This window comes from Monodelphis domestica, chromosome 1 (genome assembly GCF_027887165.1).
Source record: "Monodelphis domestica isolate mMonDom1 chromosome 1, mMonDom1.pri, whole genome shotgun sequence".
NCBI lineage: Eukaryota > Metazoa > Chordata > Mammalia > Didelphimorphia > Didelphidae > Monodelphis > Monodelphis domestica.
Window position 1 is genome coordinate 275,652,135 of NC_077227.1, and position 22,030 is coordinate 275,674,164.

A 22,030-nucleotide genomic window follows, 5' to 3' on the forward strand; every position below is an offset into this window, starting at 1 on the left:
AGAAGGTATTTAAGCTGATTCAAAGGCTTTTGAGAGGTTTCTCTTGGCTCTTTTTGGACTTCCATTTTGGAGCAGGCGCGTCTCTTGCATGATGTGAGGTTATTTTGTCTAGGCCTCTGGCCTAGGCACATGTTTCTTACTTGTATATTCTTTAATCTTTAACCTTTAAAAAACCTCGAGAAACTAATTTCTACCTGCCTCAGATGCCTCAGTCTCCTAGTCTCCCCTAAATTTTAACTGTTACACCGTAAGAGCATTCATTGTCTCCCTTGTTCGGATAAAAGACATGTTCTTTTATAACTGCTTTGGTGGTCCTGTGTTTCTCTAGATTGACAAGTCTAACTTGGGATAGGAACCAAAAGGAGAGGTTATTGGGGTGATTTAAAAAAAATTATACATAGACTGTACTAGATCAGTGATATTGAGCTTAAATAGAAAAGGGACCCCTAATTATATATAATGATCCTTGAAGGCTGAATATTAACTTAGAAAACCAGGTATTAGATTGAACTATGTTCTATTATATTTTTATTTATTCTGTTAAATATTTCCCAATTAAATTTTAATCTAGTTTGGGCAGCACTCAGAAGTGTTAAATAACATTGAGACTAATACTTCTAGATGAGGTGACCTCCTAGATTGTTTAGAATTCTGATTCTACAATAGTAAAATTGGGTCAATTGGGCAAAGCCAACTAAAACAATGCTAATTGTTCAATTCATGTATTTCCCCCCCTTTAGTCATAACTGCATTGTGCATACAGGGGAAAGTACTGATCTTGCAGTAGGGAGACCTAGAGTGAATACTAAGTCTAAAAATTACTAGTTGTTTGGCTATAGTAAAGTCACTTAATCTCTCTGAACTATTTCCTTTCTCTGAACACAGGTTTCCTCACTTATAAAAGTGGATAATAATACTACGCTGTGTTGTAAAGTATGCCTTACAAACCTCTTTTAAAAACACTAAATATGTTTTTAAAAATCATTGTAGTTAAAATCAGAGGCTAATATATGGATTAGGAAAAACTTCGTATTAACTATTCTTGATATCCATACCACATACATAACCTTAACAGTTGTTCTCTAGAACACAAACGGTTAAAGTACATGAACAGAAATCAAAAGAAATGATCAACAACTTGAAAAATGCTCAAAATCACTTATAATCAGATAAATTCAAAATCAAGTAACCCTAATGTGCCAGATGGAAAGTGCTTTGAATATCTTAAAACATATAAAAATCTGTTATTTTTGATGATTAGCCTATAGCCATGATGGCAAACCTATGGCATACATGCCAAAAAGGGCATACAGAGGCCTTTCTGTGGGCATACCTGCAAGTCACTTGCTAGAGTTTGTTACTAGAAAACCAGAGGGTCTCAGGGTGGAGCTGTTCCCCTTCCCCTCTCCATGTACCTGAAGACATTCCTCACTTCATTCACCCCTCTGCCTAGCAGCCCAATGGGAGCTATACCTCCCTCCCCTGTGTGAAGTGAAGTATAAAGATTAAGAGTAATATTGAATTAATTTTTTATTTTGCTCTAAGTTGATTTTAATAATAGTATTAAAGAATACTTGGAGTATTTGAATATTAATCTTTACAAAAGGGCTGGATGGGGTGCATATGGCACTGGTTCTGGGGGGGGAAGGGGTGAGGCACAGCACAAAGTCTCTAAATGGTTCACCATCATTGATCTATAGTCACTGGTGATAACTTCATTCCCTGAGCTTTTTACTGTACTCCTGTTGACCTCAAGCAATATTTATAGAGCAACATAAGGGTGTGCTGGTAAGTGTTTAACAATTTGAGCTCTCCAGAAAAAAATATAGGCAGACATGTTTAAGTTTATTCTGCATTAGCAACACTTTCTTAAGTCTAGACAGTTAATAAAACAATAAATTGAACCTTCATTTGTAGTGATTACCAATTTCTACGGTTTAAATAGTGACATTGAAAATTTAACAACCCTGAGAGCTGGCACCAGAACACCCCTGTTAAACTAAATGCTGGAGTCTAATTCCCTTCTGATGCAATTAGGAATTAGTTCAACTGTTCCTGAAACAATTTGGAGTTAAGACAACAAATTATTAAATTGTTCATATCCACAAATTATTCATCACATGGAGCGTGGAATTAGACATGTTAGAATTAGGTATTACACAATTCCATTTCTGGAATTAGGTAAGAATAGCCTCACTCTGGAATCCATTAGATTGTAAATTTCTTGAGGGCAGGAACTGTCTCAAAAGAAAAGAAAAAGAAGGGACTTCCTTCTTTTTGTATTCTGGAGTTTAGCACAATGCCTGGAAGATAGTAGGCCTTTAATTAATTTTTATTGATGAGTGTGGTTTTAAATTCTACCTCTGATACTTGCTAACCATGTGACTTTGGGTAAATTGTCTAACCTATTGTTGCCTCAGTTTCTTTATTTGTAAAATTAGTGTTGGATTAGTTTAATTCTGATGTCCTTTATACTTTTAGGGCTAGGATACTATGAGTTGATGAATTAAGAAAGTTACTGACAGTCAGACAAACAAGGAAAAAAATTCACAGTAACATTATTTGTAGTAACAAAAACATGGAAACAATATGTTCCCTGTATTTGGAGAATTCCTTAACATTTATATGAGAATCTATGGAATGTAAGGTGAATTACATAATGTACATGAAGGTAATCGAATACTACTGTTCCATAAAGAACAACAAAGATGAAGAATTCAAAGGAACATGGAAATAATTGAAAGAAGTGATGCGGAGTCAAAAGAACCAACTTTACAAAGATTGCAACAATGTAAATGAGGTCAGCCTGGAGAGGTAACAAAACTCTGGGTAAGTATTCCTACCGTGTTGTTGAAGTTTAAAGACACAACTCTTTTTCCTGTTAATAGAAGACAATCAAATATGGCTTGGTAGGATATTGTTTGGGAAATATCTGTTGTGTCCAAACAAAAAGTATCAATACTCTACATAAAGAGACCACTGTCTAGGTATGTAATAAGTATTATTGTTATCATACAACTAGGTAAAGATTAGATCTGGTCCGGTGGAAACTGAAACTCCTCTTAGCCAAACCTATTTGAAACGCAACTCTAAAGTAAGTGGTTTTCTTATCCAGACCCCTCTTAGCTCTAAGCATATATTGCAGCAGCTTCCTCCCCCCTAAGGAGGGCGGTAACATCCTAGCTGCTCGCCTAGGGAAAAAATGTGTAACAGTATGCTTCTTAGCGGAGGAGGGTGGGGAGAGAGGGAGGGAGATTCGCCTTCGGTACTTTCTGGCTGCCTCCGCTTGCCGTAGCTCACTCGGCCCGCCTGGGTTTCAATACGCTACGCGTTGCAGTTTGACGAGGTTGGGTCTTGTCCGCCGCCAGCTGTTTTTTTTTTTTTAAAGCCATGGCTGCTGCAGCTGCTTCTTCCTTTTCCTATTTCCCTTCGCCCCTTCCCCCAGCCTGGTCCGAGTCTCTGTACTGCCTGAGCCCGGAGCACGTGCAGGAGCGGTTGCAAGACGACGCGGTAGAGACGGTCACCTCCGTGGAACAGGTGAGGCGGTCGGGTTTGGGGGAAGCTGAGGCCCAGAGGCTTCTGGGAGCAGCAGTTCGGCCTTCCGTTGGTGACCGCTGCTGAAGCACTCCTAGGGACTACCATTCCCACAGTGCATCGCGGTGGCCCTCTGCTTGCCATCTGCGGGGAGCGGGTTCCCAGTGCCTGGGGCCGGGTGGGCTGGGGGAGGGGGGGTTGGCATGGGGTGGGGAGTTGGAAGACGACTCAGGGCTACCAGGAGTAAGAGGTTAACCCTCCTTGGAGTCCCCAGAATGAGGTTTAGGCGAACTCCTAGGAAGAGTCAAGGGTCAGATTCCCCCCCCTCCCCCTTGTTCCCATCTTCTGGAAGCACCTGGAGGGTTTCTCGGGGTGTTCGCACCCGTCTTCCTCTATTCCTTCGTACCATTCTGTGTACCAAAGGTGGTGGTGGAGGCTGGGGCAATCAGAGTCCTTTTCTTCCGGACTCTGGCGAATTTACTTATATGAACCACATGTGCCTGACCATGGCCCTGTCTCATCCACCTCAGTCTAGTGACCCTGGTTTGGGATGTTTTATTCACGGGACTGAAGGCTTTGTACATGACTTTTTGTTTCTTTGTGTCTTATCTTTCCTCAAGTTGGTTATTACTAAAATTTTCACCATCTGGTGACCAGGAAAAACAGACTGGTTGATTCACTTCAGCAAGGACAGAATAGCATTAGGCTGCTTTCCAGAACCAGGCTTCTCAATACCGTCGGGGAAACCTTCCGGATGAACCTTAGGGGGATCAGCTTTGTCATTTAGATCTGGGTTTGGGAGCCTGAGTTGAAGTGAAATTGCCCATTTGCAGAGACCTGAAATCTTTGGTGAGTACACAGGAAAATACTTTAACTGAAGAGATGAGTCCAAGTATTTTAGTGAGAGAAATGAAATCCTTCCCATTTGGATTTCAGTTGTCTAGAGCACTTAGAGGATTGTAAAGATTAAATCTCCCAATAATGACAGGTTTGCCCATATTTTAAAATTTCCCTAAGTAATGGATTATTGGAACTGATTGTTCAACTCTTTTATATACATACAGACATATATGTGTATGTATATATATATATACACACACACACACACACACTTTAGCTTTTAGACTCCAATACCACCTTTTTGGTGTTGCAAGAAAAGGATTACAAATGAGAGGGAAGTCCATGAAGGTTGTGGCCAAAAAGTAGTCTATAGAGAATATAGATAAGATAATAACAGAGAAAAAGAGATCAATATGTTAGAGCACGGAAAAGAGATATTAGGGGGAAAAGATAACAAATAATAAGATTTTTTCCCTCAATTGATAGGCATTTTCTCTCCTTCCCACCTCTCCTTATCCCCTGTGGGTGTGAGAGAGAGAGAGAACCTTATAACAAATATGCAATGAGTATTTTGTTCTGTATATTTAATCTTTTCCCTCTCTTTCTGGAGGCTAGTAGCATTTTCCATTATCACCTCTGGAATTGTTATTAACAGAGGTTATAGTAATAATTTTTTAGATTTATCTCAATGAATCCTCACCGTGTTTAAATGGATAAAGGGACCTAGGAGTCAACATTTGAGTTAATTCTCACATCTTGATACATTTTTACTTTGTTGTCCTGGGCAAGCCTTTTCAGGGCCCCAGGTAACTTTTTAAGAACAGTGTTACATATGTTGTCGATCTGCACTGTGAAGGGTATATCATGAGTTGGTATTTTAAGTCTGACCCCAAACATAATAAGATCTATGTTTCGAAGTCCAGTGGTCTTTTCACTAAACCATGTTTCTTCTAGGTAGATACATTATTGGTCAGTGTTCTCTCAGGTACATTTCTATTCCTGCTGATTGTTTGAAGCTTCTGCTCATCTTCTTAATATGTTTAGGCATGTTTTTTCTCAGTTCACATATGTGGCTCCTACATAGCAAAGGCAAGTTGGTTCTTTTGTTACTTCTCATTTTATTTCTGCTCTAACTTGAAGGAGTTGGTAGGACAAAAGAATAGCTCTAGTTGTAAGAGAAAGAATGCTAATGGGGAGGGGATGGTATCTCACCTTTGTGGATGGCTTTGGTCTTTTGATTGCAGATCTTCATATATTGACATTAACTGAAAATTTACTCAATTTGATGCTCTCGATGATGGTAACAAATTGGTGCTTATTAGTAGTTCTCTCTACTATATGCGATGCTGTATTTTACTAAGAAAATATGATGTTTGAAGTGAAACCAAATAATGTTTTCTAAAGGCTGTCAGTACTGATCTCTCCTTTTATTCTTTTCCCCTCCTTTTATCTTTGCTGATAATGGCTCCCTTCTTAATGTAACTATCTGGAATTCATCCCTTTATAAATGCTCTGTGACCCAGGGACATAGGCTCATACTAGGACATTCACATTCTGAGCCAGGTATGAAACAATCAGTCAAATAGTTGAGTGTTTACTCTGGGTAGTGTTAGCCACTTTAGGGTCCTTTTAAAAAGCACAGAAAGGCTGTTATGGGATTGAGGGATTAGGTTTGTTTAGTTTGGTTTTATAGGGCAGAATTAGGAGCACTTGGTAGAAGCTGCAGAGGGTCATTTTTGTTTGTTTCAGATCTACCTCATGATCTGGCTGCCTTAGGAGGTATCAAGTTCCTCTGTCACTGCAGATTTCAAGTAGAATCTGGATACTCCTTTGTTGAGAATGTTCCAGAGGGTATTTCTGTTTCAGTGTATATTGGACCAGAGGACTCCTGAGGGTTTTTCAATTCATATATTTTGTGATTAGGTGATTTCAGCATTCTAGGAGCTTATATTTTATTTGGAAAGATAAGACTCATACACATAAAACAGTCAGGGATTCTTTCATTGTAGCTTTTTAGAGTTAGAAATGACCATACTGAGATCATCTATTTCAGAGATGTCAAAAAGGCAGCCTGAGGGAGGCATTGAAACCAGAGCCAGAACCAGATTAAAATATAATAAGGTAGTATTTAGCAAAAAATTAGCACATAGGTAAGATTAATAGAGTTTCTAAGTCAGTATGTGGCCCACCAAGGATCCCTATTTATAGCTTAAGGCCCTGTTTCTGATACCACTGATTTAATTCATCCCTTATTTTATGAACGGAGAAACTAAAAACTCAGAAATTTATTCATTCACAAACATTTATTAAGCACCTACTTATATGTCAGATTGCATGCCTGGAATATAGAGACCCACATCACTCCCTCTATTGGTGCAATGACATGTATACATATAACTAAATACAAAATATATACAAAGTAATATTGCTGAAGTTGGGCAGGGCATAAGAACTGGGAGTATCAGGAAAGGCCTTTTGAAAGAAATATCAGTTGAGCAGAACCTTAAAAGAAGCTAGGCATTCCAACAGGGGAGGTGAAGAGGAAAAGCATTCCAGACCCAGGGAGCAGCCTTTATGAAGGCATAGATATGGAAGATGGAATGTCATGTGGGGAGCAGCAAGTAAGCCAGCTTGGTTAGGGCGTAGAGTGTTCGAGGGGGAGTAATGTGTGATCTGCCTGGAAACAAGCTAGAACTAGAATTGTGAAGGGTTTTAAATGCCAAACAGAGGAGTTTGTATTTTATCCTAGAAGCAATAGGAAGCCGCTGAAGCTTTGTGAGCAGGGAAGTGACATAATTAAATTTATGCTTTAAAAATACCAATTTAACAATTCTGTGGAGGATGGATTTTAGAGGGGGAAGCTTGAGGCCAGGATATCAGTTAACAGATTGAATTGCAGGAGTCTAGGCCAAAAGTGTTGAGGGTCTGGTCTAGGGAAGTTTGGGAAGGAATTGAAGGAAGTGAACAGATGTTAGAGATAAAGAGATGGGCTTGACAACACATAATGATTGACAGAGCATGAGGGCTGGGGAAAATGAAAATGAAAAATGTTGACTGTCAGGTTGCTGTGCTGACCTGAGTAATTAGAAGAATGGTGGTGCCTTGGAATAGACAGGAAAGTTAGGCTAAAGAGTGAGTTTTGGGAGAAAAATACTTTGTTCCATTTTGGAATCGAATTGTATATGCCTGTAGGACATTGGGTTAGAAATGAATGAAAAAGCAGTTAAAATCACTTAGAAATAGGCAACTGGTGATAGTAGTGCCCTGGAGAGATTAGAATTAGATATGTAGTTCTAGGATCTGCATAGATGTGATAATTAAGCCCTTGGTTACTGGTGAAAGCCTTGAAAGAAAGAGAAAAGGTTTAGAGGGAGAAAAGAAGGCCTAGGATAGATATTTGGGTGAAACCCTATTTTTAAAGGATAAGACATGAATGATGGATGATCCATTGAAGGTGACTGAGGAGTGGCCAGGAAGTTAAGAGAAGACTGAAGATAGAGTAATATTATGAAAACTTAGGAATGATTGTGGATTCAGGATGAGATAGTGATTAATAGGGTCTGAAGTTGGAAAGTTAAGAATGAGGCCTGAGTAAAGGCTGTTAGATTGAACAATTACAAGATGTGGCTTAGGGGGAACTAGAACTTGTCCGTCTACTTCCTAGACAATACTTTTTGGGGTATTTGATTAAAAAAAATTTTTTTCAAAAGAAGAAAAACAAAATTCTTGTAACAAATCTGTTTGAAAAACAAAAAAAAAAAACAAATATGTTTGGCCAAGCAAAACAGTTCCCGCATTGGCCCTGTGTAAAAAATATGTATCTCATATTTAGACCATCAATTTCCTGCCAGGAGATGGGGAGCATTCTTCATCATCAATCCTTTGGAATCATTGAGTCAATTAGCATTAATCAGAGTTCTTAATTCTTTTTTTTTAATAATTTTTTTTCAAGCAACTAAACTCACCTCTCACTCAATTAGCTAAGAAAGAAAAAATATAAAGCATGACAAATTCCTGCACTGACCAAGTTAAAAATTTTTTTCAATCTTGATTCTTTAAGAAAGGCGTAGTATGTTTCATCATGAGTTGTTTGGAATTGTGATTGGGAATTGCATTGTTCAGAATTCTTAAATCTTTCAGAGTTAATAACATCTTTAATAGCATTTTGTCATTGTATGAACTCTTCTCACCTTACTCTGGATTTGATAAGGCTTCCCCAGGTTTCTCCGAAACCTTCCCACCCTTTCATCATTTGTTATACCACAGTAGTATTCTACACAGGTATTGACCATAATTTATTTGGCTGTTTCCCAATTTATAGGTGCTCCATCTGTTTACAGTTCTTTGCCACCTCAAAAGTAGGTGCTGTAAATATGACTAGCCCATTCCTAAATCTATACCCCTCCCCCCACAAGTACCCTTTTTTCTTTTCTTTTCTCCAGTAAATCTCTCTCTGTGTTGCAAAATGCTTCTTATGTTCCTTCTTTCTAGTTCCTAGTGATTGAGAACTAATTCCCTGTGCCAATATGGGTTGGGAAAAAGACTCATGAATTTTTTTTTCCTTAGACTTCATGTTAATGACTTGGACTGGTGTGTTTTCTAGATCTAGGAGTTATTGGAGAGATCTGAGCTTTATTTCTCCTGCTCTTCTGCCATTTTTGCTCTGACCAAGAGAAGGATTTGTTCCCCCTTCTTAAAGTTGTTCATTCTTACAATGTTGTTATTGTATAACTTGTTCTGATTCTTCTCACTTTTTTCTATATCAGTTCATATAAATTTGTTTTCTGAAACCCTTTTTGGGGGAGCCATTTTAGACATTGTTAAGAATAGAAAGACTAATTAGACTTCTCTCCTATTTATATCCAATTAGTCACTAAATCCTCTAGTCCTAATTCTACATTATCTCTTCACCAGGCCTCTTTCCCTACTATATCCTATTTGAGGTTTTCATTTCCTCTCTCTTGGACTGTCCATATTCTCCTAATCTTTCTTTTCCTGCCCCAAACCCCTGTCTTACACATCAAATTAGCCTTTCATCAAGTTGCTACATTGTTCGGCCTTACTGGAAAAGTCCAAGTTCAGGCCTACTGAATAAAGTCAGGTGCCTTAGCCTAGTCCTCAAAGCCTTTACAATTTGGCTCCAACCTACCTTTTGAATTTTATCTCAAACTATTCTTCCTTTTGTGCTCTATTCTCTAGCTAAACTGAATTACTTTACTATCCTTTGATCAAGTTGCACATTTTCCTATTTCTGTGTCTTGGCCCATATCATTTGCTAAGCCTAAAATGTCATTCTTACTCTTTCAAATTGATTGAAATTAGCAATAGAGACAAGCAGGACAGTTTTGAAACCTACAGGTTAAGCTTATATACTTAAAAAGAAAGGATAGCTGTGCATAATAAATAGCTGCAACAATCTTTTTCTATTCAGTTATGTAAAGTATCTGTTTTATTTGGTGTATATTAAATTCAGAATAAAACAAAAAGAAATCAACTGTCTTTAACTAAAGGCCAACTTAAATACCGCATTTAAATAAAGCTTTTCCTGATCTGAACTAGGAATCTCTCCTATGATCACTCATAGTACCTTGTTCTCAAAGCATGATATACATCTTGTATGCTTATAATGATCTATTTTGTATTATATTTATGTTTATGCACATCTTTTCTTCTTTAATTGTAAGTTCTTAATATTTATTGAATGAATTAGGTTTTTGGGGGGAAGGGCAAGGAAAGAAGCAATGAAATATTAAATTCTCTGAGACTAATGGAGATAAGTTTGTATTATAAAGTATTATCTAAGTGTTAAAAATATATCTGTATTGCAATAGGCTTTCAGAGAGAGGAATAGTCACTATGGGGGAAAAAAGGTAGTTATAACAGAATACTAATAACTAGAGGAATTGGGAAAAGCATTTTGTAGGAAGTGGCCCTTGAGGTGAGACTTGGAGGAAACCAGGAGTTCCAAGAAGTACAGATCATTAGAGAGCACAGCCAAACTGGTTAAATTGCCTGTAGACCATGAAGGTTTATACTCATCATTTCTTAATTATAAGGTTTTAGCCTATTTTTTCCTTTTCAACTCTAGTGAATAGCAAAATTACTTAAAAAAAAAAGATAAACTGACTCTTAGACAGCATCTATGCTTTCCAAAAGAACCTTCAGAAATAAAAAGTAAAGGGGGGCAACTAGGTGGTTCAGTGGATTGAGAGCCAGGCCTAGAGATGTGAAGTTCTAGATTCAAATGTGACCCTAGACACTTCCTAGCTGTGTGATCCTGGGCAAGACAATTAACCCCCCTTTGCCTAGCCCTTACTGCTCTTCTGCCTTAGTAGAATACACAGTATTGATTCTAAGTCAGAAGGTAAGGGTTTTTTAAAGAAAAAAAAGAAAGAAAGAAAAAGTATAGAAAGGAACTGGTAGTTTCTGAGGATGTCAATGACCTGAGATCAATTTAAAATATCAGCTATGAAAGCAGAGCTTTTAGAAGTTGTAATTCTATATTATTTACTCTTTTTCAAATAGTGAAATGGAAAGTATATCATATTCCCATTAATTGGCTTTTCAGAGGAAAACTATTTCACAGACACAAACTCAAGTAGTAAGTTATGCTGATTAGGTATTAATTTACAATTCGATTAGATTTCTGAATGATTTTGAAGAAATCATTTGGATCTCTAATTTTTCAATTACATAGATACTTCTTAGCTTATGAATTCCTAGATATGAGAATGAGTAGCTCCTCCCCACCAAGATGAGCAGAAGCAGTTCTTGCCTCTAGACAAAGGTTTACCTTAACTCATTTTTTTTATCAAATTGTATGTTCACTGACCAAGGGAAATAGGAGCACTGTCATGTATCACTTTGTTCCAGTGGGAAAATGAACTCTCAGTTCCCTTACAAATGAACTTTTATAACTTTTTTCCCTAACTTGAAAATTGTATGTTTGAGATGGGAAAGCTTAGTGAAGAGAAATGAACAAGTTTTATTAAATGCCTTCTATGTACCAGACACTATGCTATGTGTTTTACAAATATCTATCTTATTGAACCTCACAGCAATTGTGCCAGGTTGGTGCTATTATTATCTCCACTTTAGAGTTGGGAAAACTAAGACAGACAGATTTTAATGACTTACACAGCTAATGTTGAGGCTGTATTTGAATTCAGGTCTTTCTGACTCCAGGCCCTGGCCTCTATCCATTGTGCCACTTACTTGCATTCTTGAGTTGTAAGGTTCATGAAATGAAACACTTTGGAATTCATCTATGAAAGGTGTAGAGTAACTAATATAGTTATGTCTTTGTTTATGAGATAATAATTGTAATGAGTCTTGGGACTTCATTTTACATTTGGATTTGCTCTCAAATAGCTTGGGAGTTGTTTAACCTCCTTACCTTTTGTTATCTTCACCTTTGCCACACAGGAATTGTGTCTTCCATGTGTTCCATTCTCACAATCCATGCCTTTGAAATTCTAACCATAACCCTTCTATCTTTCAGTTTCTTCCAGTGCCTCAGGTCTTTTAAACCTGTTTATCTTCACTGTGACCTCCAACTATTCCACCCCCTTCCTGCTTTTTTTTCTCTGCCTTTATTTTCTTCTCAAAATCTTAAACCAGTTCAACTTTATACTGTACTAGATCTTTTTCTTGGCACTGTTTATGCTTTTCCAAACTCAGTCCTGAGTTACGCCTTCTAGCCACCTTCTTAGCTATTAATCTGTTTTAGACGAAGTCCAAAATACAACTGTTCCAACTTGGCTCACTATAAATGTGTTTGTGTACACACACACATATATATATTATTTAGTTTCAACCATGCATGCAATGGTGCATATCAGTACTTTTATTTTGATCTGGTTAATTCTCCACCAAGGGAATCTCTTCTTATCTTTCATCTTTATAAGCCATCTAGATACTCCCTTTTCACTTCTTTTCAGCAGATCAGATCAGTATACTTTACTGAAAAAATTGAGGCCATCTTTAAGTTTCCTCCCCTCTCCAATTAAAATCAGTTTAAAAAAATCACTTTGATACCATTCCTTCATCCTCTGCTTGCTAATACCAACCTTTCTACTTGTACCCTTGATTCTATCATCTCTGGTCTCTTTTTGCCCCCCACCCCCACCCCATTCTTTGTCTTTCCATAATTTTCACCTCTTGTCCACTGACTCCTTCCATATTCCCCTCAAATATGTGTTGATCTTCCTTATCCTTAGCCTTCTTGTGACTTGTTAGTTGCTCCCAAACTATTGTCTTATATCCCTTATCCTTTTCACAAATTTCTAGAAAAACCATCTACATTTCATTGCTCTACTGTATCACTTCCCATCCACTTAGAGAAGACCCTTGAAATTTGTCTTCTCTGACACTTGAATGAGAGTTTTCTCTAAGGTCAGCTGTGCTTTTTAAATTTTTGAGCCAATCTTTTCTCAGCTCTGATTTGCCTTGACCTTTATGTAGCATTTGGCACTTTCTAATCCCTTGTTCAGAATACTCTCTTCTCTCAGGGTTTTGATTACATTCTTGGAGTTTTCTTCTTACCTGTTTGATTCACCTCAGTCTGTTTTGTAGATTTGTAATTTATTCATTCTCTGTTCTTGTGGAAATCCCTAAGGTCCTGTCCTGGGTGTCTGTATGCCTCTCCATTTTCTCATTCTCTCTCCAACTTCCTATTGTGATTCTCTATCTATCATCTTAAATTTAGGCATCTCAACATGCCCCAAACAGAACTCATCTGTCTCCCTAATCCCACTCTATCTCCTAATTTCCTTATTTATTGAGAGTACCACCATTCTTCCAGTCATGAAAGCACATATGCCAGCAAAACTGAAAATTCAAAGGAAGTGTCAACAAAAAATATGAAGTTCTCAAACTAATAAAACAAGAGATAGATCTTAAAAGTCAAATAGAACAGTAATGAACTGAAAAAGAAAAAAATACTGGACTGAGTGGATTTACAAGTGAATTCTGTCAGACACATAAGGATCATTTAATTCCTATGCTAAAATGTTTTTTCTCAAAACTAAAGCCCTTTTATGATACAACTATGGTTCTAACGCTCAAATTAATGAGAGACAATGAAAGAAAACTACAAGCCTTTTATACTGAAGAATACTGAAGGGGGCAGCTAGGTGGCTTTGAGAACCAGGCCATAGATGGGGGGTCCTGGATTCAGATGTAGATTTCCTGTGTGACCCTGGGAAAGTCACTTAACCCTCAATGCCTAGCCCTTACTACTCTTCTGCCTTGGAAGCAATACGCTGTATTCATTCTAAGACCGAAGGTGTGAGCTTATTTAAAAAAAAAGAATGCTGAATCAAAAATTTTAAAATAAAATCTTCAGCAAGAATCTAGAGGAATAAAGTGAGAAGATTGTGACCAAGTTAAAATTTATTTGGGGGATGAAAGAATGGCTCAAAGTTTACAAAAATAATTGGCACAGTTAATCATATTAATAATAAAAGTAAACTCACATAATTTAAACTGTACTTAAGGCTAAATATTAAAGTATATTAAAGTCTGTATTTTATAAAGTATATAAATGAATTAAGTATATTAAAGTGCACATAAATATATATGTTTAAAGTCCTCTTAGAATCAATACTGTGTGTTGGTTCCAAGGCAAAAGAGCAAGAAGAGCTAGGTCCACTGCCATGGGCATGCCCACTCTGGCCACACAAACCATCACCCCAGCAGAAAATTTGACTAGAGTTTATTACTAGAGTCAGAGGGACTTGTTAAGGCTAGGATGCTCCCCTCCCCCTCACCTGAGGACATTTCTTACATCACCCACCCCTCTAAAAGGTTCCTTGTCACTGGGCTAGGCAATGGAGGCTAAGTAACTTGCTGAGGATTACACAGCTAGGAAGTGCTTGAGGCCAGATTTAAACCCAGGACTCCTGTTTCTAGACCTGACTCTCAATCCATCAAGCCATCTAGTTGCCCCAGCCTCTTTAAAGTATATATTTAAGGCTCAAAGCTAGTATTATTTATAATGATGAAACACCAGGAACTTTCCTAATATAAGAGTAAAACAAGGATGTTACCTCTCACTATCATTTGACAATTCTAGAAATGTTTATGATAGCAATAAGAGAAGAAAATCAAAGGTATGAACATCAGTAGAATCATTTTTTGCTGATGGTATCAGTGTATTTAGAAAATCTAGAGATCAGCAAAGAAACATTGAGATGATCACTAAGGTAATAAGATACAAAATTAATATGCAAAATTTTCAGTAGTCCTTTATTTTGAGTGCTAATAAAAATTGAGAAAAATATAATAGAAATTCTACTTTTCTAAGCTGCAGTACATTATATAGCAGTTAAGCTACCAACTATATAATAATTCTATAAATACAACTACAAAACTCTTTTCTTTACAGAAATAAGGAGATTTAAATAATTGGAAAAACAGTAATTGATCATGGTTGGCCTCAAACAAGACAGACTATTCCAAAAGTCTAAGTACAGTTTTAAGCTATTAAAGCATAAAATGATAATGCTATCTTAATTTGCTAATTTTGTTGAGGTGATACTTTTTAGAATTAGACAAGAAAATTAAATTTATTTGGATTTTAAAAAATGTATAATCTCAGTAGAAATTCTGAGGGAGGAAAAAACTAATGAATGAGGCATAGCATGACTGTATCTCAGAGGAATTTGTGATGCAGTAATCATTCAATTAGGGGCAGCTAAGTGTTATAATGGAGAGAGCACTGGTCCTGGAGTTAGGAGGACCTCAGTTTAAATCCAGTCTCAGATATTTCCTAGCTTTGTGACCCTGGTCAAATCACTTAACCTTGTTTGCCTCCGTTTCCTCATCTATAAAATAAGCTGGAGAAGGAAATGGCAAACCAAAGTTTTTAGTGATTCTTTTATTTCCATCAAACAGTGTTTCTGGAGATGATAAAGGCTGACAGAATCTTCTGTGTAGTCAGTATCATTTTGATTAGAATGATTTTTGAAGACTCTGCCCTATAACTGGAGGAAATGGACCTCTCAGCCTTTTCCTATTGGCTATTGTTAGGTAGCTATTAAGTAGTTATTATGTTGCTCTCCCTTAATAACTTCCTTTTGTATGTTTTTTTTTTTTTTGCTGAAAATGAGATTGTACAGAATTTGTAGTAAGGAACCATGGAAATTTATGTGATTTTATTGGAGCCTTAGGGAAAGACAGCAGTTTTGCATTAGTGTTGTAAGAGTTTGTCTTGAAATGTAGATTTGAGTGTTGGAGTATTGTGTTCTAAAGCTTTTGAGTTGAACTTCTTTTGAAGTTAGTCTCTGTGACTTAATTTCCCTCCTGTAAGTCAGCAATCAATGAGTAAATATTTACTATGTGCCGGGTACTGTGCTAAGTGCTGGGATTTACAAAAATGCAAAAATGTAATCTCTGCTCTCTGGGGATCCCTGCTTTTCCTGGAGCTTCAACCATGTTTTTGCATTTCTTTAAAGGAATCTTGTAAAAGGGAGAAATGAAGTGTATTCTACACATTCAGGACAGTCGGTGAAAAGATGTAGAATTGAGAAATGGCATATATTATATGCCTATTATATAAATGGCATATATTATATGCGTATTATATAATAGGCCAGTATTGCTGGATTGTAGAGTATGTGGAAAGATTTTTTTTTAAATGTTGTTTAATTAGTCAATTTAGAACATTATTCCTTGGTTACAAGAATTATATTCTTTCCCTCCTCTTCCCCTACCCCTTCCTGTAGCTAATGCACAGTTCCACTGGGTTTTACATGTGTCCTTGATCAGAACCTATTTCCATTGTTGATGTTTGCACTGGGATGATCATTTAGCATCTACATCCCCAATCATATCTCCATCGACCCATGTGATCAAGCAGTTGTTTTCCTTCTGTGTTTCTACTCCCACAGTGTTTCCTCAGAATGTGGATAGTGGTTTTTCTCCTAGATTCCTCCAAGTTGTTCTGAATCTCTGCATTGCCACTAATGGAGAAATCCATTACATTTGATTGTACCAGTGTATCAGTCTCTATATAATGTTTAAGGAGGAGAATTTTTTAAAAACTAAGAAAAGTAGAAAGGGATCAGGTTGTAAAGGACTTTAAATGTTAAACAGGATTTGCTATTTGATTTTGTAGATGATAGCTTTTAGAGTTTTATTGACTGGGAAATGGGTGGGTGGGGGTTCTCCTTTGGAGAATCTCTTTGACAACTGAGTAGAGGATGGACTAGACTAGGGACAGACTTGAGACAGGAAGACTGAACCAAAAATTGTTGCTGTGTACACACAAGAGATCATGAGAGGGAGCAGCTGGGTAGCTCAGTGGATTGAAAGCCAGGCCTAGAGAAGGGAGGTCCTAGGTTCAAATCTGGCCTCAGACATTTCCCAGCTGTGTGACCCTGGGCAAGTCACTTGACCCCCATTGCCTAGCCCTTACCACTCTTCTGCCTTGGAGCCAATACACAGTATTGACTCCAAGATGGAAGGTAAGGGTTTAAAAAAAAGAGAGAGAGAGATGATGAGAGCATGAAGTATGGCTTGACTAAATGGAGAGAAGGCAAAATATCCAAGAGATATAAAGTTAGAAAAAACAAGATTTGGCAACTTATTGGATATGTAGGGTAAGAGTGGAAGAATATGACATGACATGTTATGGGCATACCAGGTGACTTTGTGGATTGGATTGTTGTACTCTTGATTGTTATGGGGAAGTTGGGAAGAGGAGAAGACTTGGGGGCAAAGATAGAGTTCTGTTTTGAACTTAAGATGAATATGTCTATGTGACATCATATTTTAGATGTCTAGTAGGAAGCTAGAAATGGGAGACTGGACATAGGCATAAAGATCTAGGAGTCATCTACATAGAGATGATAATGGAACTCATGGAAACTGAGGAGATTACCAAGCATAGAGGGAGAAAAGAGGATCCAGGATAGAGCCTTAGAGAACACCCACAGTTCAATTTGGGGTTCCCTCCATTGGTATGATACGAATACTGTCTGACTCTTATTTTAAATAGTGTAAAAATATATTATAAGATAATAGAATTTAAAATATGAAGATCATCTAGGTGCTTCTCATTTTATAAATGAAGAATCTACTCTTCAAAGTTTCTCATTATCTGTTGCAGTTTGTTCACAGTCATGCACCTCCCCATTATCCTCTTTGTCATGTTTATTTTTAATTCTTTCAAGATTATTGTGGTTTATGTCTGACAGCCATATAAAACACTGGTAGGCTATTAACATTGAAAATATATCTATAATATACATCTATATATCTATGTAGACCTTTCCCATGACTTGTAAGGTCATTAAAGGAATATTGAAATTTCCTGGAGGTATTCCAGGCCACCTTTTCCTCTTGTTTTAACATTGGACCAAATTCATTGTCCTTTTGTACTGTCTAGAGGTATTGGTGGCATAGTGGATAGAATGATAGGCCTAAGGGGAAGCTGGGTAGCGCAGTGGATTGAGAACCAGGACTAGAGATGTGAGGTTCTAGGTTCAAATGTGACCTCAGACACTTCCTAGCTGTGCAACCATGGGCAAGTCACCTACCCCACTTTGCCTAGCCCAGGGGTCCCCAAACTATAGCCTGGGGGCCACATGTGGCCCCTTGAGGCCATGTATCCCACCCCCACTGCACTTCCGGAAGGGGCACCTCTTTCATTGGTGGTCAGTGAGAGGAGCACTGTTTGTGGTGGCGCCACAAAGCATGGCCTTGCTCACGTACAGTGCTACTTCCAGTGACATAATAGGCATTGACACAGGTAGACCAGAGTTTAAATCTGGCCTCAGACATTAGCTGTGTGTGTGATCCTAGGAAAATTATTTAACTTCTGTTTGCCTCAGCTCTCTCAACTATAAAATGAGCATAACAATAACATCTACCTCTCAGTATGGTTGTATCATATGAGATAATATTTGTTAAAAAGCACTGAGCATGGTGCTTGGCTCATAATAAACACTATATGCATGCTTATTCTTTCTATGTTCCCTCTTCTTTCCTAAGTATTGTCAACATGGAATCTAGGAATCCCAAACTTGTGGCGTAATGGGATCTGATGAACCCCAAGTTTCAGGACTAGCTTATAGGTTGGAAACCTCAAAGCTTGTCCTTGTTCCCTTTTCCCATGGGAATCTACCCTGAAGGGAATCCCAGGCTAGCAGTTTCAGACTGAGTGGGGGGGACCCTCAGGAGAATGACAGTCTACTTCAGGTGGGAGCTAAGCCCAATCCAGAAGACTTTTCCCAGTATATCACACCCTCCTTCCTAGGATCGAACTTGGGACCTTCAGCTTGCGAGACTGACAAGCTGCCTATAGTGCCAAAGAGTCACTGGACTTCAAAGAGTCACTGGACTTCGGATTGGGCATAGGTCCTGCCTGAAGTGGATTGACATTCCCCTGAGGGTGCCCTACTCAGTCTGAAACTGCTAGCCTGGGATTCCCTTCAGGGTAGATTTCCATGGGAAAAGGGAACAAGGACAAGCTTTAGGGTCTCCAACCTATAAGTTAGTCCTGAAACTTCGGATTCATCAGATTCCACTAGGCCACAAGTTTGGAATTCCTAGATTTCATGTTGACAGTAAGTATACTTACTGGTGGACAAGCTCCATAGGTGATCTATCTGATTGTATGTCATAATATTGGTAGTAGATGTGTTATATGCTTGGCCTTGCCTGTGTAGATGGTTAGGCTAAATTGTTTTAGTGATTATAGATTTTTTTGAGGAGACTGCAGTGTGACTCATTTAAAATTGTTTAAAGGCTAATGTAAAAAGATGAAGTAAAAGTAAGGATTTTTTTGTTCTTTCTAGTGAAAAAAGATTAGTATATAGTAACTTTTCTGAAATGCCTTTATTGGATTGATTTTATGCTAAAAATGAGTCCTGTTCTTAGGATAACCATGAATATATAAAACTTAAGAGAAAGAAGAGCAGTTATTTGTTCACAACAAAGTATAAATATTTGTTTTGAACTATAGATCTAGAATATTCAGGTTATTGTTGTAGTTCAAAGCTTGAAATACTCAAGTGTAAATTAGTTACAAAACTGTTTTGAGTTACCACTAGCTTGTCTTGAAGAAAGAAACAGAAAATCTTAAAATCTTCAGAGAAGGTACACAATGTTGCTCAGATAAATACTACTAGACATTTTCTTCTTTGAGAGATGAAATATGTTTGTATAGGTATGTACAGCTATATCTGTATAGCCTAGAAGTAAGCATCTCCTTTATTTACCTGCCTTTGGGTCTAATGTTTGACAGAAAGGTGTTTTTTTTTTTTTGAAATTTTATTTAATTAATCAATTTAGAACATTTTTCCTTGGTTACAAGAATCATATTCTTTCCTTCCCCTCGCACCACCTCTTCCCATAGCCAACATGCAATTCCACAGGGTTTTACATGTGTCCTTGATTAAAACCTATTTCCATGTTGTTGATGTTTGCACTAAGGTGATCCTTTAGAATCTATATCCCCAGTCATGTCCCCATCAACTCATGTGATTAAGCAGTTGTTTTTCTTCTGTGTTTCTACTGAAAGAAAGTTCTTAATGAGGGAGAGTTTCTTATTAGAGAATTCTAAAATGTGGGCTTTTTATTGGAAGCTTAGATATGTTTGAATGTAGAGCAATGTAAAGCTCAGCTGTTTATGTCAAAGGTGTCACTTTGGGCCCAAGTGTGTAACTCAATATATATATGGCTTTAGGGACCAATTTCTATTTGAATTTGACTATTTTACACTAGCCTTTGGATGGTTTTAAATGAGTATATAGATTCAAGTTTTTTCTTTTCTACTTAGTTTTGTTTCATTCAGTTAACATAATATGACCTTGTAATATATACTAAGCAAATTTTGCTTTTGATCCAATTTAGCTGAATAACTGCCCAAGACCTTTGTTCACTCATCGGTATTTCTTATTTTCTTTTCTATATCATTCAGCTTAAAGCCCCTTGGGAACCCTTTGAAGCCATATCTAATTACTTTTCCCTACCTGGGGAAGTTATAAATTAGAGAAAAAAACTTAGAGAAAGAGAGCTCCATTTAGGTTGGTGCTTTATATCAGTCTGCGAGGTGCTTTTTTTTTTTTTTGCTAGATAAAATTAAGTAAATGGGAAATTTAAGACTGGACATCTCTAACAAGGTCAGTCTAACTTACTGATGTTTTTTGAAGTGTTTTGAGTTTCTGACACATCAAATAGGTGCGTGTTCAAGTGATTTCAAAACAACTCCAAAGCTAACTGTTTTAGACAAGGAGTATCAGATAGAATTTGGGACCATTAACCCATGTATAAGGATCCCCTATGGTGCATAATGACTTGAAAAACCATATATTAACATTATGTTATGTTTGTATTTTAGATATTTCTTAATTACATTTTAATTGACTGCACTCTGGAATGTTGATAGCAGTATTATTTGACACCTCTGTTTTAGACTATTCATTTCAGAATATTCTTGTTGTTCCTCCCCTTAACTCAAAGGCAATTTGTATTATTTAAAGCAACTTGAAAATATATTTTTGAAGTTACCCTTAGATAAACTACTACATTGTAGTTTTTCTAACTACATAAGTTATAGTTAGCTTTGGAATTTGTAACATTTCTTGTTACAAAGATCTGAAAAGTTAATGTTTAGTAGGAGTATTGTCCTAAGTGGAAACGAACTCTTTATTAATCAAGGAATGTTTGTTATACCATAAATGTACGTGTTGTCTCCCCAGCTAGAATGTAAGCTGCTTGATAGGGATTCTTTTACTTTTGGCATTTATCTTCAGCACTTCTACATAGTCCCTGGCACATAGTAGATTCTTAATAAATACTTACTGATTGATTGCTATTGGCAGGAACTCTCCGAGGCAATAGGATATTGACTTCTTATGTTTTCTTTCCTCCATCTCCTGTCTCTTTACTAGGCAAAAGTAGAAGATAAGATACAAGAGGTCTTCAATACTTATAAGATCAACCATCATGTGCCAAGGTAAGATATGCTGTTGGATCTGGAGAGGAAACCCAGTGAGTGATTCCTCCTTCTTTATAACTTGTCCTTTTTGATCTGGGGCAAGGGAGGGACCAATGTCTCTGTTATCATTATTAGTTCACTAATATTTATTGACCCCGTGACTACTGGATGACCAAAGCCTCTGTAGTTCTGCTGGTGCTAAGGATATTTTCATATTTTTCTTGTCAATAATATGTTTGGAATCTAAATCCAGTAGTGGGTTAGATGTATCAAAGGACATGAGCAATTTTGTAACTTTTCTTGCAAAATCTATATTGTTTTCCAAAATGATTTTCAGTTTCTATGCAGTGAATTTGTATGCCTTTTACCCCTATATCTGCAATGAGGCTGAGTTTTTGCTATTTTTATTGATGTGAAGTAATCTTATGGTTGTTTTCATTTGGGCTTTTCTGCATTAGTAGAGATTTTAAACACTTAAAAGAGGTAACTGTTGATAGTTTGCATTTCTTTTGAGAATTTTATGTTCATTTCTTTTGATCACTTATCAGTTGGGGAATGGCTTTTTTCCCTACAAGTTGGTGTTAATTCCCTTCAGATTTTATCAGAGATGTTTAATTCTGATACTTTTCTTCTTGTTTTAGCTGAATTTATTTTATTTGTACAAATTTTTTTTAATTTTATATGATTGGTAGGGTCTGTTTTGTCTTTTAA

The 22,030-nt window shown here is 37.1% G+C and overlaps 1 protein-coding gene and 1 pseudogene across 1 annotated transcript in view; both read left to right on the forward strand.

Moving 5' to 3' along the window:
* Positions 1-2,570: 2,570 nt before the first annotated feature.
* FNTB (farnesyltransferase, CAAX box, beta) overlaps positions 2,571-22,030 on the forward strand; it is an 81,979-nt gene continuing 62,519 nt past the window's right edge. Inside the window, exons 1-2 of the mRNA XM_001378056.4 lie at positions 2,571-3,537; positions 21,273-21,337. Of these exons, the coding sequence (XP_001378093.1) occupies positions 3,391-3,537; positions 21,273-21,337 (212 nt within the window). The 5' untranslated portion in view covers positions 2,571-3,390. The remainder of the gene's footprint in view (positions 3,538-21,272; positions 21,338-22,030) is intronic.
* LOC130456325 (polyadenylate-binding protein 4-like) overlaps positions 3,548-22,030 on the forward strand; it is a 28,682-nt pseudogene continuing 10,199 nt past the window's right edge.